This window comes from Antedon mediterranea, chromosome 2 (genome assembly GCF_964355755.1).
Source record: "Antedon mediterranea chromosome 2, ecAntMedi1.1, whole genome shotgun sequence".
NCBI lineage: Eukaryota > Metazoa > Echinodermata > Crinoidea > Comatulida > Antedonidae > Antedon > Antedon mediterranea.
The window spans coordinates 808,729-826,937 of NC_092671.1; the positions used below are offsets into that span (position 1 = coordinate 808,729).

Below are 18,209 nucleotides of genomic sequence, written 5' to 3' on the forward strand. Positions count from 1 at the left end.
GAATGGAGAGGTGAATGGAGAGGGGGATGGAGAGGTGAATGGAGAGGTAAATGGAGAGGGGGATGGAGATGTGAATGGGGTTAGGACAGAGTCAGCTAAGCTTATATATATAAGGCCATACTGCGTTGAAACACCGGTTCTCGTCAGATCACCGAAGTTAAGCAACGTTGGGCCCGGTTGCGTTCTGGATGGGAGACCGTCTAGAAATCGTGGCGGGTGCTGTATATACTGGAGAGTGATGGTGTAATGGTAATATCGGACTAGCATGTGATAGGCATGGGTTCGAGGTTATCTGTACCATACTAATTGCATCCTTAGGCAAGATGCTTTACTCTCATTGCCTAATCTGGTAGGCGCTGCACTGCTGGCTGCCGTGGGTCCGTGGAGGGCCTAATCCGAATTTCCTCACTGAGGACAAATATTAATACAAAATACAAAATACAAAATACAAATATAATAATATTGAACCAAGGTTATGTCACACACAATTTACATTTAACCACCATAGTTTACGGTAATATCAGATGACAAATATTGAACCAATAGAATAGAGAAATGCCATTGAATTCATTTAGGATACCAGAACCAATGCATTTGTTGGTATATGATAAGAGGTGAAAATAATATATTTACACAATGGTTATTGCAGTTAAACATTGGTCAGATAAAAACATTACAAAAACATGTTTACAAAAAAACCTTTGATAAACATAACCAATACTACATAGTACTATATTAAAATATACATTTATTATTAGCAAGTAAATACTTGTACTGCTACAGTATCTACAAACTGATTGGTATACAGTATCAAAATAGTACTGGAAAGAGGCAAGAAAACAACATTTTCGAATTTTAAATTTATAATAAAAATTTAAAAAAAAATAAACTTTAAAAAACAAGATATACTAGTAACATCTGCACAATTTCTATCCCAATAGTACTATGTAGGTAAGGAAAAGTTTTTATGACATAAATATTATTTTTTTTAAACCTGGTATTGTAAACTCCAATGCCTTTATGTAGTCATATATAGGTTCGGGTATGTATAATACATACTTTAAATGTCTCACTCTCAATCAGTATAGTTGTAATTACTGAAATAACAGCTTAGATTACAAGTTTTTATAATGGAAAAAGTTGAGTTAAGTACTCACTAATTTTGAATTTGACTGCGACCGATGCCTGCATGCTGCCAACTGGATTTTCAGCAAAACATTGGTATATACCAGTGTCTCTTACTTGTGATGCAAATATACTAAGCTTATCCATATCTCCTTCTGGGATGGTGAATCTTTCGTCCAACACAACAGGCATTCCATTTTTATACCAAGTTATTTTTGGTTTTGGTTGACCAATAGCCCGACATCTGAGGTGAATATTTCGGCCTACTATAACGTCACTTGGTTCCTCTGGTGGTTCCTCAATGATGGGAGGTGCTAAAATACAACAATACATTATTGTTTTACTACAATTCTTTACAGGATACAACTTTATTTGTCTTCATAATAATTTCAGAAACTTTGGATGTCTAGCAATTTCAAATGAACAAATTTGCTTCCTTTTACTAAAATTTAAAAATTTATGTTGATCAACTAAAACACAATAATTGGAAAAATAAACAGAAACATAAAAAAACAAACAAAATTAGGTTTATAAAGTAATGTTTACTTAGATAGCATTGAATCAATTTAGCGCATTTCAGGAAACACCTTTCACTATTATTAATGCTATATCTTTGATAACACTTATCAACACCTTGCTATACTTAACTCTGCTATTCCTGCTACATAATTAGATCACATGCAACAGTCATAGGCTTATAATTGGCCTAGATTTATTCAACTGGACATGGGTCAATCACTATGGTAAATAACCAAATTCAAGCCCATTTCAACCTTCAAGCTTTGATCCTATATTTCCTGATACTTGTAATTATCTAACCTTATGGTATCACTACCTGTGCTATACTTTATCAACCATTAAGGTATAATCCCAAGTGTTTTAAGTGCCTTTACAAACAGGTGCTAAAGGCCATGGAAAATATTCGTGCGGGTGCGAAATTTTGGCCGCCGCATCAAACAAGTTCTTCATCTGGTGATGAATGTTTACATACAAAATGGTACCAGGATACTTTTGAGGTACTGTATTTCTTCCGAAAAATGATGAAAATACTAATTATAATTTACTGACTTTACAATAGACTATTGTTTGAAACAAGTATTTGAACATATTTAGTAAAAAAAATGGTCTAATAATTAGTTACTAACTGTGGCCAATGTAAACACACAGGTTAAGCCCATGCACAAATGACGACAACATAACAATATTTAGGTGTTTTTTATATTAAAATCTACCCCAATCAAACTGACCCAGATTTCTGAACTGAGTCACAATACAACTTTAGTATTTAAGGATATGTGGTACTTTAATTAGTTCTGTCAGTTTCAATAATGTATTTATACACCTTACTAGACATCATGATATTCATGAATCAAGTCAAGGAAATGAATATGTTCTCAATGGATTTATTGATGGACATTGGTCAGTCATTCCTTTGTCCGTTTGCAATTACTTATGAATATCAATATTATTTATAGTGTATTTGCATATCGTATCCTACTGTACATTAAATATTGTTACATTAGTAAAAAGACAAAGACAAGCTTGTACGTACATTATCAAATGTAATATCGACAAATATAACAAAAATTAAATCATGATTTAAAAATTGATGTCTATCTGTCATTGTCAAAGAATGACGAATATAAGTACATGATTTACCTCAAATGAATTGAAATCTGAGAAAACTTTTTTACAAATTAATTTAGAAAGTTCTTTTTTGTATTCTGATTTTAAGTTTCTAACTGGCAAATAATTCTTCCTCTGAAAAGCACAGGCTATTGCCGGTTCTTCCTCTGAAAAGCACAGGCTATTGTCGGTTTATCCAGGTAAGCTAGGCACGAAATATACAATTCACTTTGTTCTTAAAACTTACCTACAACTGTTAGTTTAGCAATTCTTTCAGCTACAACGCTCCCAGCTTGAAGAACTTGGCAGAAATACAAACCAGAATCATCCGATGACAAGTCCTGTAACATCAGGTTATTACGGCCTATTGAACTTGCTCGGCTCGACAATTCAACTATTTTTCCATCTGAAAAAAAAAATTTATTTAACATTTTCATTAGATAAGTCTGTGGCCATCAATAAAAACATCCACTAATTATAACACTTTTTTTGTAATTGAAAAAAATATATATTTTGTTTCCTTTATCTTATTTTTTATTACAGTACATTTATATTGTTTATTAGGGTCATCTGTGCTTTTGTACTTCTGGACAATTTCAATATTACAAACTATCTTTATGTTTTTCATTTTCTTTGTATTGTTACTTTTTTTGAAATTTTGACATTTTTAAATATCTGAAATTCAACGTAGTAAGTAAGTATTTATTTAATTTGGACACTTCACTTTCAGAACTGTGGCACTCACAAAAAACAAAAACTGAATTTGTGGTGCGGTCAAATAAAAAAAAAACATCATCAAACATTAAACATACCAATGTACAGAGTATTATAAAAAAAGAAAGAGTTTGATCTCTTTATAAATATTAAAATGTTCCACATACATTTGATAATGAAATATTTGTAAGTAGAACAAGTCTCAAAATGTCTCTAATGACAATAATCAATCATTAATGTTTGTACTGTAATCTGTTTTTGTACTTTTCTTTATCTCTATTCACCTGGAGCATTTCATGTTTTTACTAAATACAACACAAACCGATCAATCAACATTTCATTATATTGTTGTTATCTTATATCCTAATGGCATGCCTTCAGTAGCTATTCAAAAAGATCTGGGATTCTCTGATTATTGTCTATATATCTAGCACATTGGATGTTTAAAAGGCAGAATTCACATTAACTGTGATAGACCGCAATGTAACTGTGATAGACCGCAATGCAACTGTGATAGACCGCAATGCAACTGTGATAGACTGCAATGTAACTGTGATAGACCGCAATGCAACTGTGATAGACAGCAATGCAACTGTGATAGACCGCAATGCAACTGTGATAGACCGCAATGCAACTGTGACAGACCGCAATGCAACTGTGATAGACCGCAATGCAACTGTGATAGACCGCAATGTAACTGTGATAGACCGCAATGCAACTGTGACAGACCGCAATGCAACTGTGACAGACCGCAATGCAACTGTGATAGACCGCAATGCAACTGTGATAGACCGCAATGCAACTGTGATAGACCGCAATGCAACTGTGATAGACCGCAATGCAACTGTGAGACCGCAATGCAACTGTGATAGATCGCAATGCAACTGTGATAGACCGCAATGCAACTGTGATAGACCGCAATGCAACTGTGATAGACCGCAATGCAACTGTGATAGACCGCAATGCAACTGTGATAGACCGCAATGCAACTGTGATAGACCGCAATGCAACTGTGATAGACCGCAATGTAACTGTGATAGACCGCAATGCAACTGTGATAGACCGCAATGCAACTGTGATAGACCGCAATGCAACTGTGATAGACCGCAATGCAACTGTGAGACCGCAATGCAACTGTGATAGATCGCAATGCAACTGTGATAGACCGCAATGCAACTGTGATAGACCGCAATGCAACTGTGATAGACCGCAATGCAACTGTGATAGACCGCAATGCAACTGTGATAGACCGCAATGCAACTGTGATAGACCGCAATGTAACTGTGATAGACCGCAATGCAACTGTGATAGACCGCAATGCAACTGTGATAGACCGCAATGCAACTGTGATAGACCGCAATGCAACTGTGATAGACCGCAATGTAACTGTGATAGACCGCAATGTAACTGTGATAGACCGCAATGTAACTGTGATAGACCGCAATGTAACTGTGATAGACCGCAATGTAACTGTGATAGACCGCAATGTAACTGTGATAGACCGCAATGTAACTGTGATAGACCGCAATGCAACTGTGATAGACCGCAATGCAACTGTGATAGACCGCAATGTAACTGTGATAGACCGCAATGTAACTGTGATAGACCGCAATGTAACTGTGATAGACCGCAATGTAACTGTGATAGACCGCAATGTAACTGTGATAGACCGCAATGTAACTGTGATAGACCGCAATGTAACTGTGATAGACCGCAATGCAACTGTGATAGACCGCAATGTAACTGTGATAGACCGCAATGCAACTGTGATAGACCGCAATGTAACTGTGATAGACCGCAATGTAACTGTGATAGACCGCAATGTAACTGTGATAGACCGCAATGTAACTGTGATAGACCGCAATGTAACTGTGATAGACCGCAATGTAACTGTGATAGACCGCAATGTAACTGTGATAGACCGCAATGTAACTGTGATAGACCGCAATGTAACTGTGATAGACCGCAATGTAACTCAGAAAAAAGCATGTAAACATTAACTAATTAAATATTTGACTGTACACCATATTTACTAGTTTACCACATCACAAGAACATCACACTAATAATCTTTTATTTTCATGATTGACATGATTCTTCTCTGATGATATAAAATGCAATAGGCAAAGGTCAACAGATAATGGTTTTATCACATGACCTCCCAAATAGTGCTAAAATTAATTTTACCTATGTGTACACTCTCTTCTCTCTATCAAAGTTAAATTATACAAAGGTTCTTTGTTGAAACTTTGATGAGCTTTCTAATACAGTACAATAATTATCTTTATACTAAAGTGAGTACGTAATAATACAAGCATCAATAAGGGTGTGTTACAGTATAATGTTGCACACTTCCTTAGATAAAAAGTGTCATATAAAAGTGCCATGTCCCAAATTGCATTACAGTACCTACATAAACAGCTGAAGGTGATAAATCATTAATGCTATGGAAAATCTGTATCAACAAAATATAAATCAATATTTTGACAATCCTACAATATCCCAAAATAAATATTTCCATTGCTAGATCTTAGTGATTTGTTTTATTGTCCATAAAAAAAGCAGAATTTAATGTGTGTACAAAGACTATTTATTTACTAGTACAAAGTCAAGTCAGCAAAGTAGGGCCTGTTTCTAAAAGATTAAAAAGAACGGTTTTTTATTTTCATTTATTCAATAGTTTTATTGAAAACTGGTTTTGAGATTTTATTATGTTGCAGCTTAATTTTTAATCATTTACTAAACCAGTTTCTACTTTGGTGATCATTGTGGTTGGTTGTATAATCATGTCAAATTGCTGTTGGTTGCTATGGTGAATTCTAAGCCTAAATTTTATTTTTGAACCTATGTATTTAATCTTGAAAGAATTTCATTTAGCTTCGATTTTGTATAGATGACAAATTTCGTTTTTGTAAAAGCACAAGTTAACGGAGTACTTACTCGAACGTTTCGATCTCTATCAGAGATCCTTCTCAACTGACTGCGGAGTGTTAATGCAGCTTGGTCATTCTTGACGTCATCTGTTGATGACGTTGTACGCCTCCGGTTGTAGGTTGGAGGTTGTGCGGGGCTTGGCCAGGTGATGTGTCTATCAAATCATTGTACAAATGCGAGAGTTCGTGGGCTCCAGTGTCCCGGTTCATGGTCTTCTCTTTATTTCTCCTTATATGTAATGATTCTCTAATCTGTCTGTCTTTGCGTTTAGGCTCTTTGGTTAAGATGGTAGCCTCCCAGTTCGGTACATGATTGTGTTTTATGACATGTTCTGTAATGGCAGATTTGTGTATGATCGAAGATGTGGATGTTCTGGAGGCCCTAGTCATTACTCCCCCCGTGTTTGTTGTAACATCTTTTTTGTGATCATTAATTCGTGTTTGTAATGCCCTCCCTGTTTCCCCAATGTAAACTTGTGGACAGTTGCGGCAGGTGACTTCGTAGATTACTCCACATGTATCCATCTTCTCGATTTTATCTTTTGGGTGGACGAGGCTATTCTTGATTTTATTTTGGGGTAGGAAATAGGTTCCGACATTGTGATAGGAGAGAGTGCGTCGTATTCTTTCTGCCATTCCTTTTACATAGGGGATTCCTATGCTACCTCGCATCTTGATCTTTTCCTTCTGTGGTTCGTGTCCTTTGTTCTTTTTTCTTTTTCGGTTTTCCAATGATTTGATAGACACATCACCTGGCCAAGCCCCGCACAACCTCCAACCTACAACCGGAGGCGTACAACGTCATCAACAGATGACGTCAAGAATGACCAAGCTGCATTAACACTCCGCAGTCAGTTGAGAAGGATCTCTGATAGAGATCGAAACGTTCGAGTAAGTACTCCGTTAACTTGTGCTTTTACAAAAACGAAATTTGTCATCTATGTATTTAACTTTTGTACTTTTGAGAAATAATAGAGTGAGAATGAAATCAACCGGAATCAAATTAACTACAATAGCCTTCATTATTTCAATAAAATATCATTGACTTGTTTACTTGATAGTGTGCAAGTTATTGAACAATACACTCTCTCAGCTAATCTAGTTAATACTGTAAATTGTTTAAAAGTACTAGTACTGTAGAAAACATTAAATTGTCAATTCTTCGAAAACAAAACTGCTGTACCCTCTGGGTTGGGCAAAAAAAGTCCACAAACCAGACTACAGTACCCTCTAGGGTGACACAAGAGATCCCAAAACCAGACTAATGCCCAAAATGTTTCAAAACCAGACACTCTTCAGGGTAGCTCAAAATGTCCAGTTTTTCCCTGCAAAGTCATCAGAGTGCATTTTCAAATTGTTTGGTACGTTCAGTGCATTAAATGTTTTGCTGGCTGTATTGGTATATGGTACTACATACTCTCATCCCACTTCAGTCGATTTCTCTTTAAAAACTTTCTTTGTAACATGCAAAAACATGCACATTAGACTTCTAGGTTCTTATATTAACCACTTGGATGCAACACAAAAACCTATTAAGCCCATCATCGTAATTTGATGTGATTGGTCAACACACTTGGGTACAATACACGTTGGGCCGTTGCATTGTCTCCAAGTGAGAACCAAGATTAATGGAAAATGATGATGGAACTTACCTTGCTTGCGATGTATCCACGCTACAGTACAAGACTCGGGCAAATCTACAAAGCATTCCATCACCACATTTGTATGACGTTTACGAACAATAGCATCAGGAGACTTAATAAATACAACATCTGTGGGTTGGCGTAATGTTGAATTGAGCAACAACATTACTGGTTGGCTTTGTCTTTTACCGGCAATGTTTTGAACGACACATCGATATTCTCCTGTTTCCTGTTCGGTGACATCAACAATTTGTAGTGCGCCCCCAGGAAGAACTGTAAATCTGTAATTTATTACGTTAAACAAATTAATTTTCTCATCGTAAATGAGCAAAATTACAATTATTATTATCATATTGTATCAATTTTTTTGTATTCAAATTAAAGGTAAGCTAGGCACAAAATTGACTAATATCATAGGTAATAGTTTTTTTTTACAAATTCAAATTTAAGATTTTAATATACAAATACTATAGTTCTACTTTTATTGAACAGAATTAATTTGTTTGTACTTTTTAGGATGTTAATATTAAGATTGACAGAGATTCAGTATCTGTCCATACTAACTCACAATGTAATATAACTAATAAAAACATTATTATATAATCGTGGAAAATAATGTAGATTCAAGTATTTTGACAAAATAAATTTAAATTGGAAGGTGCTAGTAGTATCATTAAACAACAAATCATGACATTGTTTATTAATATTTTAAATTAAGACAAATTTACTTTTTTAAATATGAAGGTAGAATTATACCAATACTCTTATCAGCTTTATTGGCAGATAATTCTTGTTTTAAAGTACTAACTGATAAATATTCATAAATTATGACATGGTAGAGTTAGATATATTGCAAAATACCCTTTGAACTGAGCTAAACTCAAGGTCACTTTATTTTACCCCAAGGGTTGTTGTATATACTTCAAAGTAAACAAAATCAGTGTTTTTATAATTCCGTCATGGATTGAATATGAAAACAGTACAGTAATCAACATTTTCCAACAATCCCATCAAAAACGAATTTTATGTTGGCTTTTTTTTGCGAGTCAGATGACATACAGTACAGTATACAACAATTTTCTTAAAGCTCAGTGTGAAAGGGGCTTAGGAGAGCTACAGTAGGTAGTTATTGAACCGCTTGTAGTACTGTACCCCAATAAGACCGGTTTACACTATCAAACGTGCCACATTAAACATAAGACCATTCAAAACAAAATTGACTCTTTATTATTATTTAAAAATCAGACAGTATTGCTTTGAAACTAACTTTGATCCAACTCCATCCCCGCTGCCTTCATCTTCTCCAATAGCATTTTTCCCATGATGCCATTTGACAGTTGCTGGCGGCGCTGCATCAATTCCGCAGAAAAACCTGGCGACCCCTCCTAGCCTTGTGATTACTGGCTCTGGCAGGCTTGTAAAAATGGGCTTAGCTAAAAAAAACAAAGGAAAATATGGCAATTAACATTAAAAATAACAAAATTTATTAATGATACATTACTGTATATTATTTTGCTAATCTTTATAAATTCTATTTAATTTAATTTTTTAATGTTATTGTTACATGTTTATGCCTCGTCATATTGTATTTTTGTGAGGGTCCCTAATGATCAGCTTTGGCTGGATGGACTCGACCCTTGCAAAATATTGTTGAAATAAAATAAATAAAATACTGAAAAAAGTACTCTGCATTAACTTAAAATATTTTTCTCTTTAAAATAAAGTAAAATAATTTTTAAATAAGTAAAAAAAAAAGAAGGATTTTAATTTGTGGTCAAAACTAATTATATAATTTGTAAGCATGAACAATTTGCATCAGAAAGCTAATCATTGCATCAACACTGTATTGCATCTTAAAAGCATAATTATATAATACAGGTACTTTTTTTTCCTTGATAACATTGTATAATACAAAATAGATTTGTTAAATGGTTTCTGACCAAACTGACCAAGAAGAATTTCTGCTTTATTAATATTACCCAATGAAACGTTACCTGAGGGGGTAATAGCGATTACTAGAAGAGCTGTACTATCAGCCACCTAAGGCAACGGGGTCAATAACAGCCACACCAGTGCCAATGGAGTGGAGCCAAAATGCCAAGGACCTAATTTGCATATTACAATAAATGCAAGCACAGTGATGGTTTGGCAATATGCCATGATAGTGGATTAGAGGTTTGACCAAGGTTTACTGTATGACCATAGAGATACTGTACTGTATTATAGTGAACTACTGTACAAGGTTTACTGTATGACCATAGAGATACTGTACTGTATTATAGTGAACTACTATACAAGGTTTACTGTATGACCATAGAGATACTGTACTGTATTATAGTGAACTACTGTACAGTAATTAATATCTACAGTATATGGTATGATTGAGCTTACAGTAGGTAACAATGTTTGGTTTAATTGACAAACAATTGGTTTGGACATTAAAAAGGCAAAACCATCATCACAAAAAAGATTGAATTACCGTAGGCCGTAACAATTGAATTTGCTTGCATTACAATTTACAATAATACTTAAAAAATCATTAAATTATCTTATTTTCAATTCATTAAAACATTTTATAAATAAATTTGTTATCATTTTTATTTTCGTGAATAATACTGTGTTTAAATAAATGAAATTGGCATATTTTATATGTTACCATTAATGTGCAGCATCACAAATGAAACTATCATTTAAGTTTAATCTGTTTTTTACATAATGACTACCGCACTACGGGTCACTCATCCACAGTTGTACAGTATGTACAAATAAGTCCAGATAATCAACAATCAATTCTGACCTACAATCATTATTATTCTGATAAGTAAAAGGAATTTTAAACCACAAACACTTTGTAATTCATCCACAGGGATGCTTGAATTTTTCTCTTGTAAAATGACAATTAAGTATCAGATTTAAACCAATCAGAGCAAAGGAAGCGACATAGAATATTGGCATGCTGCCAGTGCCAATGATGAACTGACCCAATGATGCTGCATTGCTAATAAAACAATACTTACAAACTTGTACATTACCGTATTTACATTACTGTACATGGTTAGATTACAAGTACAAAGGAAATACGATACAAAAGTAAACAAAAATTGTATTTAACACTGGATTAACTATAATAAGGTCATCTAGTTAATTAAAATCTATTTTAGTAAATGCTGTAAATAGTGTATTCAAGTAATCTGACCAATCCAGCTCAATGGCCATCTGAACTGTCGCTTGCGATTGGTCAACTCAATTGCGTTGCAATGCTCCTACAATATTGCGTTGCAAGTGAGAACCAAGCTGTAAATAAGGCTTAAAATTTAAAGCTCTGTCTCTAAATACTATAAATTAGACATATTTTACATCTTACTGTATATCTGAAATGAGACACACTTGAATTTCAACATTTTTTTACAAACAAAAATAATGTACTGTATAGCCATAGCATACTGTTAATATCATTCAATAAATAATCTGTCATCACCTCAATCAAAATCTTTCTTTCTTTATGTACAGTACTGTAGGCCTACAATGAGCAGGCATTTCTTAGAAATGTAATTGTTGTTGTACCCACCACAAGCCTGTTGTTGGGTTCATGATGCAGTTCACTGCTTGCTTCTATAACAAGGTAATGGCGCCGTACACACACATCCGATTAAAATTGAAGAAATTCTACCAATTCAATTTTCTCATTGATTTAAAATTTTTCATGTCATCATAAAAAATACAGTAAGCCTAAGTACTGTATGTTAAGGGCCCACTACACAGTAATACAGATATTAATTTTACAGTTCATGATATCAATGAAATTCAATATCCTATTTTACCCGGGTAGTAACAAAGTGCGAGGCAGCGAGGCACGCGAGGCAGGGAAGGCATGCGAGGCAAGTCAGAAATTTATGCGAGGCATCGTTTTACCATCATCAAAAAATGCGAGGCATCATTTTATCATTTCTCAAAATTGCAAGGCAGGAAATCACCGAAATTGAAGTAGCCTAGGCCTAGGCCTAGGCCCGCTAGGCTAGTTTCCTTTTGCACCTGCCTTGTATTTTAACCAACTTTATCCTGAATACCACAGCTTATTAGAATTAGTAGGCCTACTTTAATGAAGAAAAATCACATAAAAGTAACAATAAATCCATTAAATTGGTGATTTTACAGACGTTGTTTTTCTCGCATTTCGCACACTCAATGTTCAATATTTTGGTTTCTATGGAACGCCAAAAGAGCAAAATTAATTAGAGGGCTAAAAACTCTGTGGAATCCATTTATATTTAACGCATTATTTGGTGAAAATCAAGTACAATTTCAATAGATTTTGTCACTGTCAGTAAGGAAAAATGTTACTGTTGATAATGTACACGGTTTAAAATAGAAAAATTCATCATAATATCCTTAGTAGGATGTCCTAGGTCTAGACTAGGTAGTGATGTTGATTTAGGATCGATTATTATTCTTTGAAAACAGTATCAGCAGTAACATATTACAACATTTTTATTGACAAATTAACAAATATATTGAAATAAAACGTGTTTTTCACCAATAAATGCATGAGAAATTGACGCATTCCACTGAGTTTTAGTCCTCTATTATCGTTGCTCTTTTGGCGCTCCATAGAAACAAAAATATTGAACATTGAATAAGTGAAATTCGCGAACAGTGTGCGAGAAACACGACTGTAAAATCATTAATTTAAGGATTTATTTGTTACTTTTTATGTGATTCTTTCATTAAAGTACTCATGAGGTATACTTCTAAGGTGTGGTATATACACGATAAAGTTAGTTATTTATCAAATTTGGAGTAAAAATACAAGCGAAGGAAACTAGCGCCAGGTTTATTAGTACGTACATGGACAACAATAAATAAAAATCGTTCGTAATATACCTAGCTTACTAAAACAGGAATAGTGTATCATTATTAAATATTACACCAATTATTATTTTATCAAAATTGATTAGATTATTTTCTACATAGGCCTCTTATCTAGGTTAGGGCTAAGCATATTAGCTAAAGTTTAATTTTAGGCCTAGTATTACAAGTCTTTTTTCACACGCGCTCCAGAATTCTGTTGCAATTTTTTTCTTTGCGGCATGTTATTGGATCGGCATATCAGTTACCTTTTATTCACCGCCAGTTATTGAACTTGTCCTGGCAATCGCTGTTCACTTTATTTGCGAGAGAGGTACACGTGTTGTTCCTAGAGAATGGAATGTCAAAAAATGTCTTTGGCACGCCGCTCAGAGAGAAGTCTGTGCGTTGCTGCTGAAACCACGTGCTACATATAGGAGGGGAATGCACCACAATCCTCTGAGCTGAGGGCTGAATCATTCCGCTACCTGCTAAATAGTAAAGAGGGATTTTCCATCTCTCGGGTCTACCGGATCTAGGCGCAGGGGTGTGACAAAATATTATTTTCACTCTGCTATGTTCGAGAGACACGTGAGTAAAATAAAATAAACAACATGATGAGTGTATACACGAATCTATTTAGATACACTTGTATCGATTGATTATTAGGCCTATAATATAGCATAATAGCACGTTAAGATATGCCTCGCACCTTTTTGAAATTGTAAACTATATGCCTCGCATGCCTCGCACTTTTGGAAATGATAAAATGATGCCTCGCACAAATATTTGGCATGCCGCGCTTGCCTCGCTGCCTCGCACTTTGTCAACACTCATTTTACCCAAAGGTCATTGAAACATATAAACTACAATTAACACAAATCTATCAAAAAATAGTACATTTCAGAATAAATAAGTTTAAATCATTCATATCTGAGTAAAGTGCTTAATACACAAATATAGAGGTCATATAAAAAAGTAAAACATTCTAATTAAATGAAGTACAATTACAGTATACAGTTTTTATTATTATTTTTTTTTAAATTATAACTCATAAATGTTTATTTCCCTACTATTAAAATACAAGCTAGTTATAATTTAAAAAATAAACACTTTCTCTATTACTTGTTTCTTGAGATATTCTGAAATGAAGGTATAGGTTTGTCGGAGAGATGTCCAGTGTGTGGTTGCTCATTCTGAACTACCCTTTAGTACAGTATCATAGACCATATCTAACCTTTAACCTACAGTAACCTTACAGTACAGGACACAGGCACCACATGTGATACATACTGTATGAGATGCTGTATTATGGAAGTTTCCTATGATATTGGGCAAATATTGTCATATGTAGAGATACAGTCCTGTGAAACAGGAGCTCACTGCAATATTGTTGAACATTGTGCAAGTATTAATAAATGTTAACTGTACTCATAGACTATAGAGATCACTACAGTAGCTTGTAGAGTGTAGAATGCCAGGTTACCATAGTATTTGATTATTGTGAATTGTACAGCATATCAAAATACATAATTAAAAGCTTTGTAATGACGGTCATTAAATCCAGACCATCTGTCATGCAATCATTGTCCAGTGTTTACTACTACATAACTACGTAAGATGGACATGAGAATGCATTGTCCAGTGTTTACTAACTTAAACTACTGTACGTAAGATGGACATGAGAATGCATTGTCCAGTGTTTACTAACTTAAACTACGTAAGATGGACATGAGAATGCATTGTCCAGTGTTTACTAACTTAAACTACGTAAGATGGACATGAGAATGCATTGTCCAGTGTTTACTACTACATAACTACAGTAAGCAAGATGGACATGAGAATGCATTGTCCAGTGTTTACTAACTTAAACTACGTAAGATGGACATGAGAATGCATTGTCCAGTGTTTACTAACTTAAACTACGTAAGATGGACATGAGAATGCATTGTCCAGTGTTTACTACTACATGACTAAGCAAGATGGACATGAGAATGCATTGTCCAGTGTTTACTAACTTAAACTACTGTACACAATATGAATCTAGTTAAGCAACATAAAAGGAATTTTTTTTCGCAAATAATTTATGTTTTTGTTGTTTTAAATTTTTTTATATATTTTGCAATTGTATAATTTAATATAATAATAATATACCGCATTTATATACCGTAGTGGCCTTTGTATCTTCTCTCATCATAAATGAATATAAGTTGGACATAAAGACGTACTTACCAGCAATGGTCAAATATGCTTTTTTGCTGCATTCAGTCCCAATAATTCCACTTGTGATATTTTTATCAACACAACACTGATATTGTCCCTCATCAGTTACACCAGATTTTTTCCCACGTACATATGAGAAATATAAAGATCCATTACTTAGAATTTGATGGCGGTTACTTAACTCCATAGTTTGTCCATCTTTTTTCCATGTAACTTTCCCGATGGCGCCAGATAAGTCTGGTTGCGGAATGCAATCCCAGCGGAAAGCGAACGATTTAGTTATTATCACATCCTGAGGATCTTGGATAAATCCTAATTCCTGAGAATTTGTATGTCCTGAAACAATTAGGAAAATTATTTTTTTTTTATTTAATTTATAAAATCTATTATTAGAAAAAACATGGAGCTATAAATGTTAAAAATAATTGCTGTTCAGGAATATTTTTTTTCATTTCATCTTTTATTTCGGAAGTAATAATACAGAGTACAACATTTTCCATAGCTCAAGAAAAAATTTGTGTCAACATTATTATAAATATAAAGAAAAAAAGTATATATAAAATAAACCGATGCCACATATAAATGGTCCATTAAAAATGTGGTCCCTGAATAATAATTTGGTCACTTATAGTACTTCAATATAGTATCAATTCCTTAATAATTCAAAATATGGGCCCTAATTATGCTGTAGGGTAGTCCTAGTGAGTAAGCCTATTATAAATTTGGTAATTTAAAACGTCACTTAAAGCCCCATTCCCTACGTTTTTTAGATCTAATTTAAGATCACAAACTATATTTAATGTAAAAATAATACTATATGGTCCTATTGCGATAACTTTTTTCGTCTTTAAACGGTTAAAAATGTGAAAAATAAATCGATTCTAATAATTATAGCGGCCCGCTATAAATCCCAAAATGCATTGCGCGCGGATTGATATTTTTGTTTTTCACCTGTAATTCGCCCACTTTTCGATCGACCGTGAAGCCAAAACAAATGGAAGACTCCTAACTTTTCAGCGAAAATACCGGGTTTTCCCCAATTTGTATCAACGGAGTCTGGCAAAAATAGAAAGACAATTAATGCAGCAACTATACAACGTCAGGCTAGGTATATAGCTAGCGTACGATGTTCGTACGTTATCGATGTTTACCAGCTAGGCCTACAAAACTAAGCCTAGCTAGGCTAGGCCTAAGACCGTCCACGAGAGGTCGATTGCCGCGAGCTACTTAGGTAGTGCATTGTTTCTCACTTTTTATCATAATTTACCATAAAACGTACATTTAAGACAAGGAATGACATGGTTTAATGTTTTTAAAGTGATATATATGTATTATTTTCCAAAAAACGTCCAAAATTGCAGGGAGGGGTCTTTAAGTTTTCACCATAAATTTCAAATAAAACAATAAATTATTAATAAATAACATTTTCCCAAATTTGAATTATTACCCTCCACAACATATTATCTTAGCATAAAATAAATAACCAAAAAAAAACCTCTAACCATTCCACAAAACAATCAAATGTATAAACACATAAGGGAATTCCATCACAACGAACGACCATCATAACATGACACTACGCGATGCATGTGTTATGTGTCATATTAACAATAGCCTAATCATGTCAATCGCCACAATATTTTACAGTTCATACAAAATGAAAACACGTTATTTATATTAAAAAGTATTATCACATAAATAAAGTAAATGATAACATTCAACTTTTCAGCCTTCTCTTGGGAAAATATTCAATTGATAACAGTATAACTTTCAAGCGAACACTTCACTGCTCTAAATTTCTCGCGATCTATCATGTCTCAGCCAGGCCTAGGTAAAAGAGGATTATTTGGTCAATTTACCAACATCACAAGGAATAATATAATAATGCTCACCTGAGAGTAAAACGAAAATGATCACGAAGATCAAACACGACCAAAATGCGTCCATCGACGCCATGGGCAAACGGTCATCACCCAACACAAACTGGAAATACAATGGCCAAATCTATAACGACGGTGTCCAGTTAGGTTCATAATCAAATTTGTTTTCTCACCAAAATCGTCAGTTCAAGGCCCCTCTCAGACCACACGACACTGACCTCTAAATATAGCACTTAAATGTAGTGGATATCCACCCTCTGGCCCAGCTGCGATTGATTTACACACAAAATGATACCCAACCAACTTGAGGGCGCAGTATACAAAAATGACCCAGCACACTAATTTTTGTACTTCTCCTACAATATAAGAGGAAATAGAAAACGCATTTCCATTTTCATTTATTCTTTATATCAAACCAACAGGGTACAACACCAATAACAGGTTGAAAATAAAAGCTAAACTATAAAATATGAGCCAATATAAATATATACAAATGAAAAAGAAAATTTAAATAATTTCATTAATAATACATTTAAATTGAGAAAAATTACAGTTAAAAATATCTAAAGAATTATTTTTTTAAATACAAGAATTGTACAATGACGAGAGTATACAGAAAATACCATTTTTACAAACATTGACACAAGAAAATTTAACATGAAGAAAGGGTTTACTACGAAGATTACGAACAGGAACATTAAAATAAAACAACGAAACAAGATCACAATCAAACTTAGAAGTAAGACATTTATACAGGAAGTGCAAGTCCTGTCTTGCTCTCCTAGATGTCGGGGAAACAATAGGAGGCAGGCAGGTTTCCAAATGCATGTGTTTTTACTCCATGGTTTTTGACATGCGTACCCTACTTCCTTTTTAGTCATTTTAATAAGTTTTATAGAGTTTTAATGTGTGTGTCATGTTTTTGTTGAGAGCCGCATAATAACCTCTTGGTGAAACAAATACATAATTAGTCTCTTCGGTTCCAATATCATCGTTATTTTTGTCTCTTTGATTTGGTTTTGTTTTTAAATACAGAAATAAAGAGTCTCTTAAAACAACATTTGATAAATTGATGGTAGTTTAATGATGTATATAATCTCTCCAATAATCATTCTTAATAACCAATTATTATCTCTTATTATTAACTTAACAACTATTAATTAGTTTAGAAACAAGACCACTGACATAATATCACTGAGACATAATCCTAACATGGATTCT

At 33.9% G+C, this 18,209-nt stretch overlaps 1 protein-coding gene across 1 annotated transcript in view; it reads right to left on the minus strand.

Moving 5' to 3' along the window:
* LOC140039983 (protogenin B-like) overlaps positions 1 to 17,241 on the minus strand; it is a 42,143-nt gene extending 24,902 nt beyond the window's left edge. Inside the window, exons 1-6 of the mRNA XM_072085579.1 lie at positions 17,001 to 17,241; positions 15,118 to 15,444; positions 9,308 to 9,473; positions 8,050 to 8,321; positions 2,999 to 3,157; positions 1,158 to 1,439 (exon numbers count right to left, since the gene is read on the minus strand). Coding sequence (XP_071941680.1) covers positions 1,158 to 1,439; positions 2,999 to 3,157; positions 8,050 to 8,321; positions 9,308 to 9,473; positions 15,118 to 15,444; positions 17,001 to 17,064 — 1,270 coding nt within the window. The 5' untranslated portion in view covers positions 17,065 to 17,241. The remainder of the gene's footprint in view (positions 1 to 1,157; positions 1,440 to 2,998; positions 3,158 to 8,049; positions 8,322 to 9,307; positions 9,474 to 15,117; positions 15,445 to 17,000) is intronic.
* Between the last annotated feature and the right edge of the window lie 968 nt (positions 17,242 to 18,209).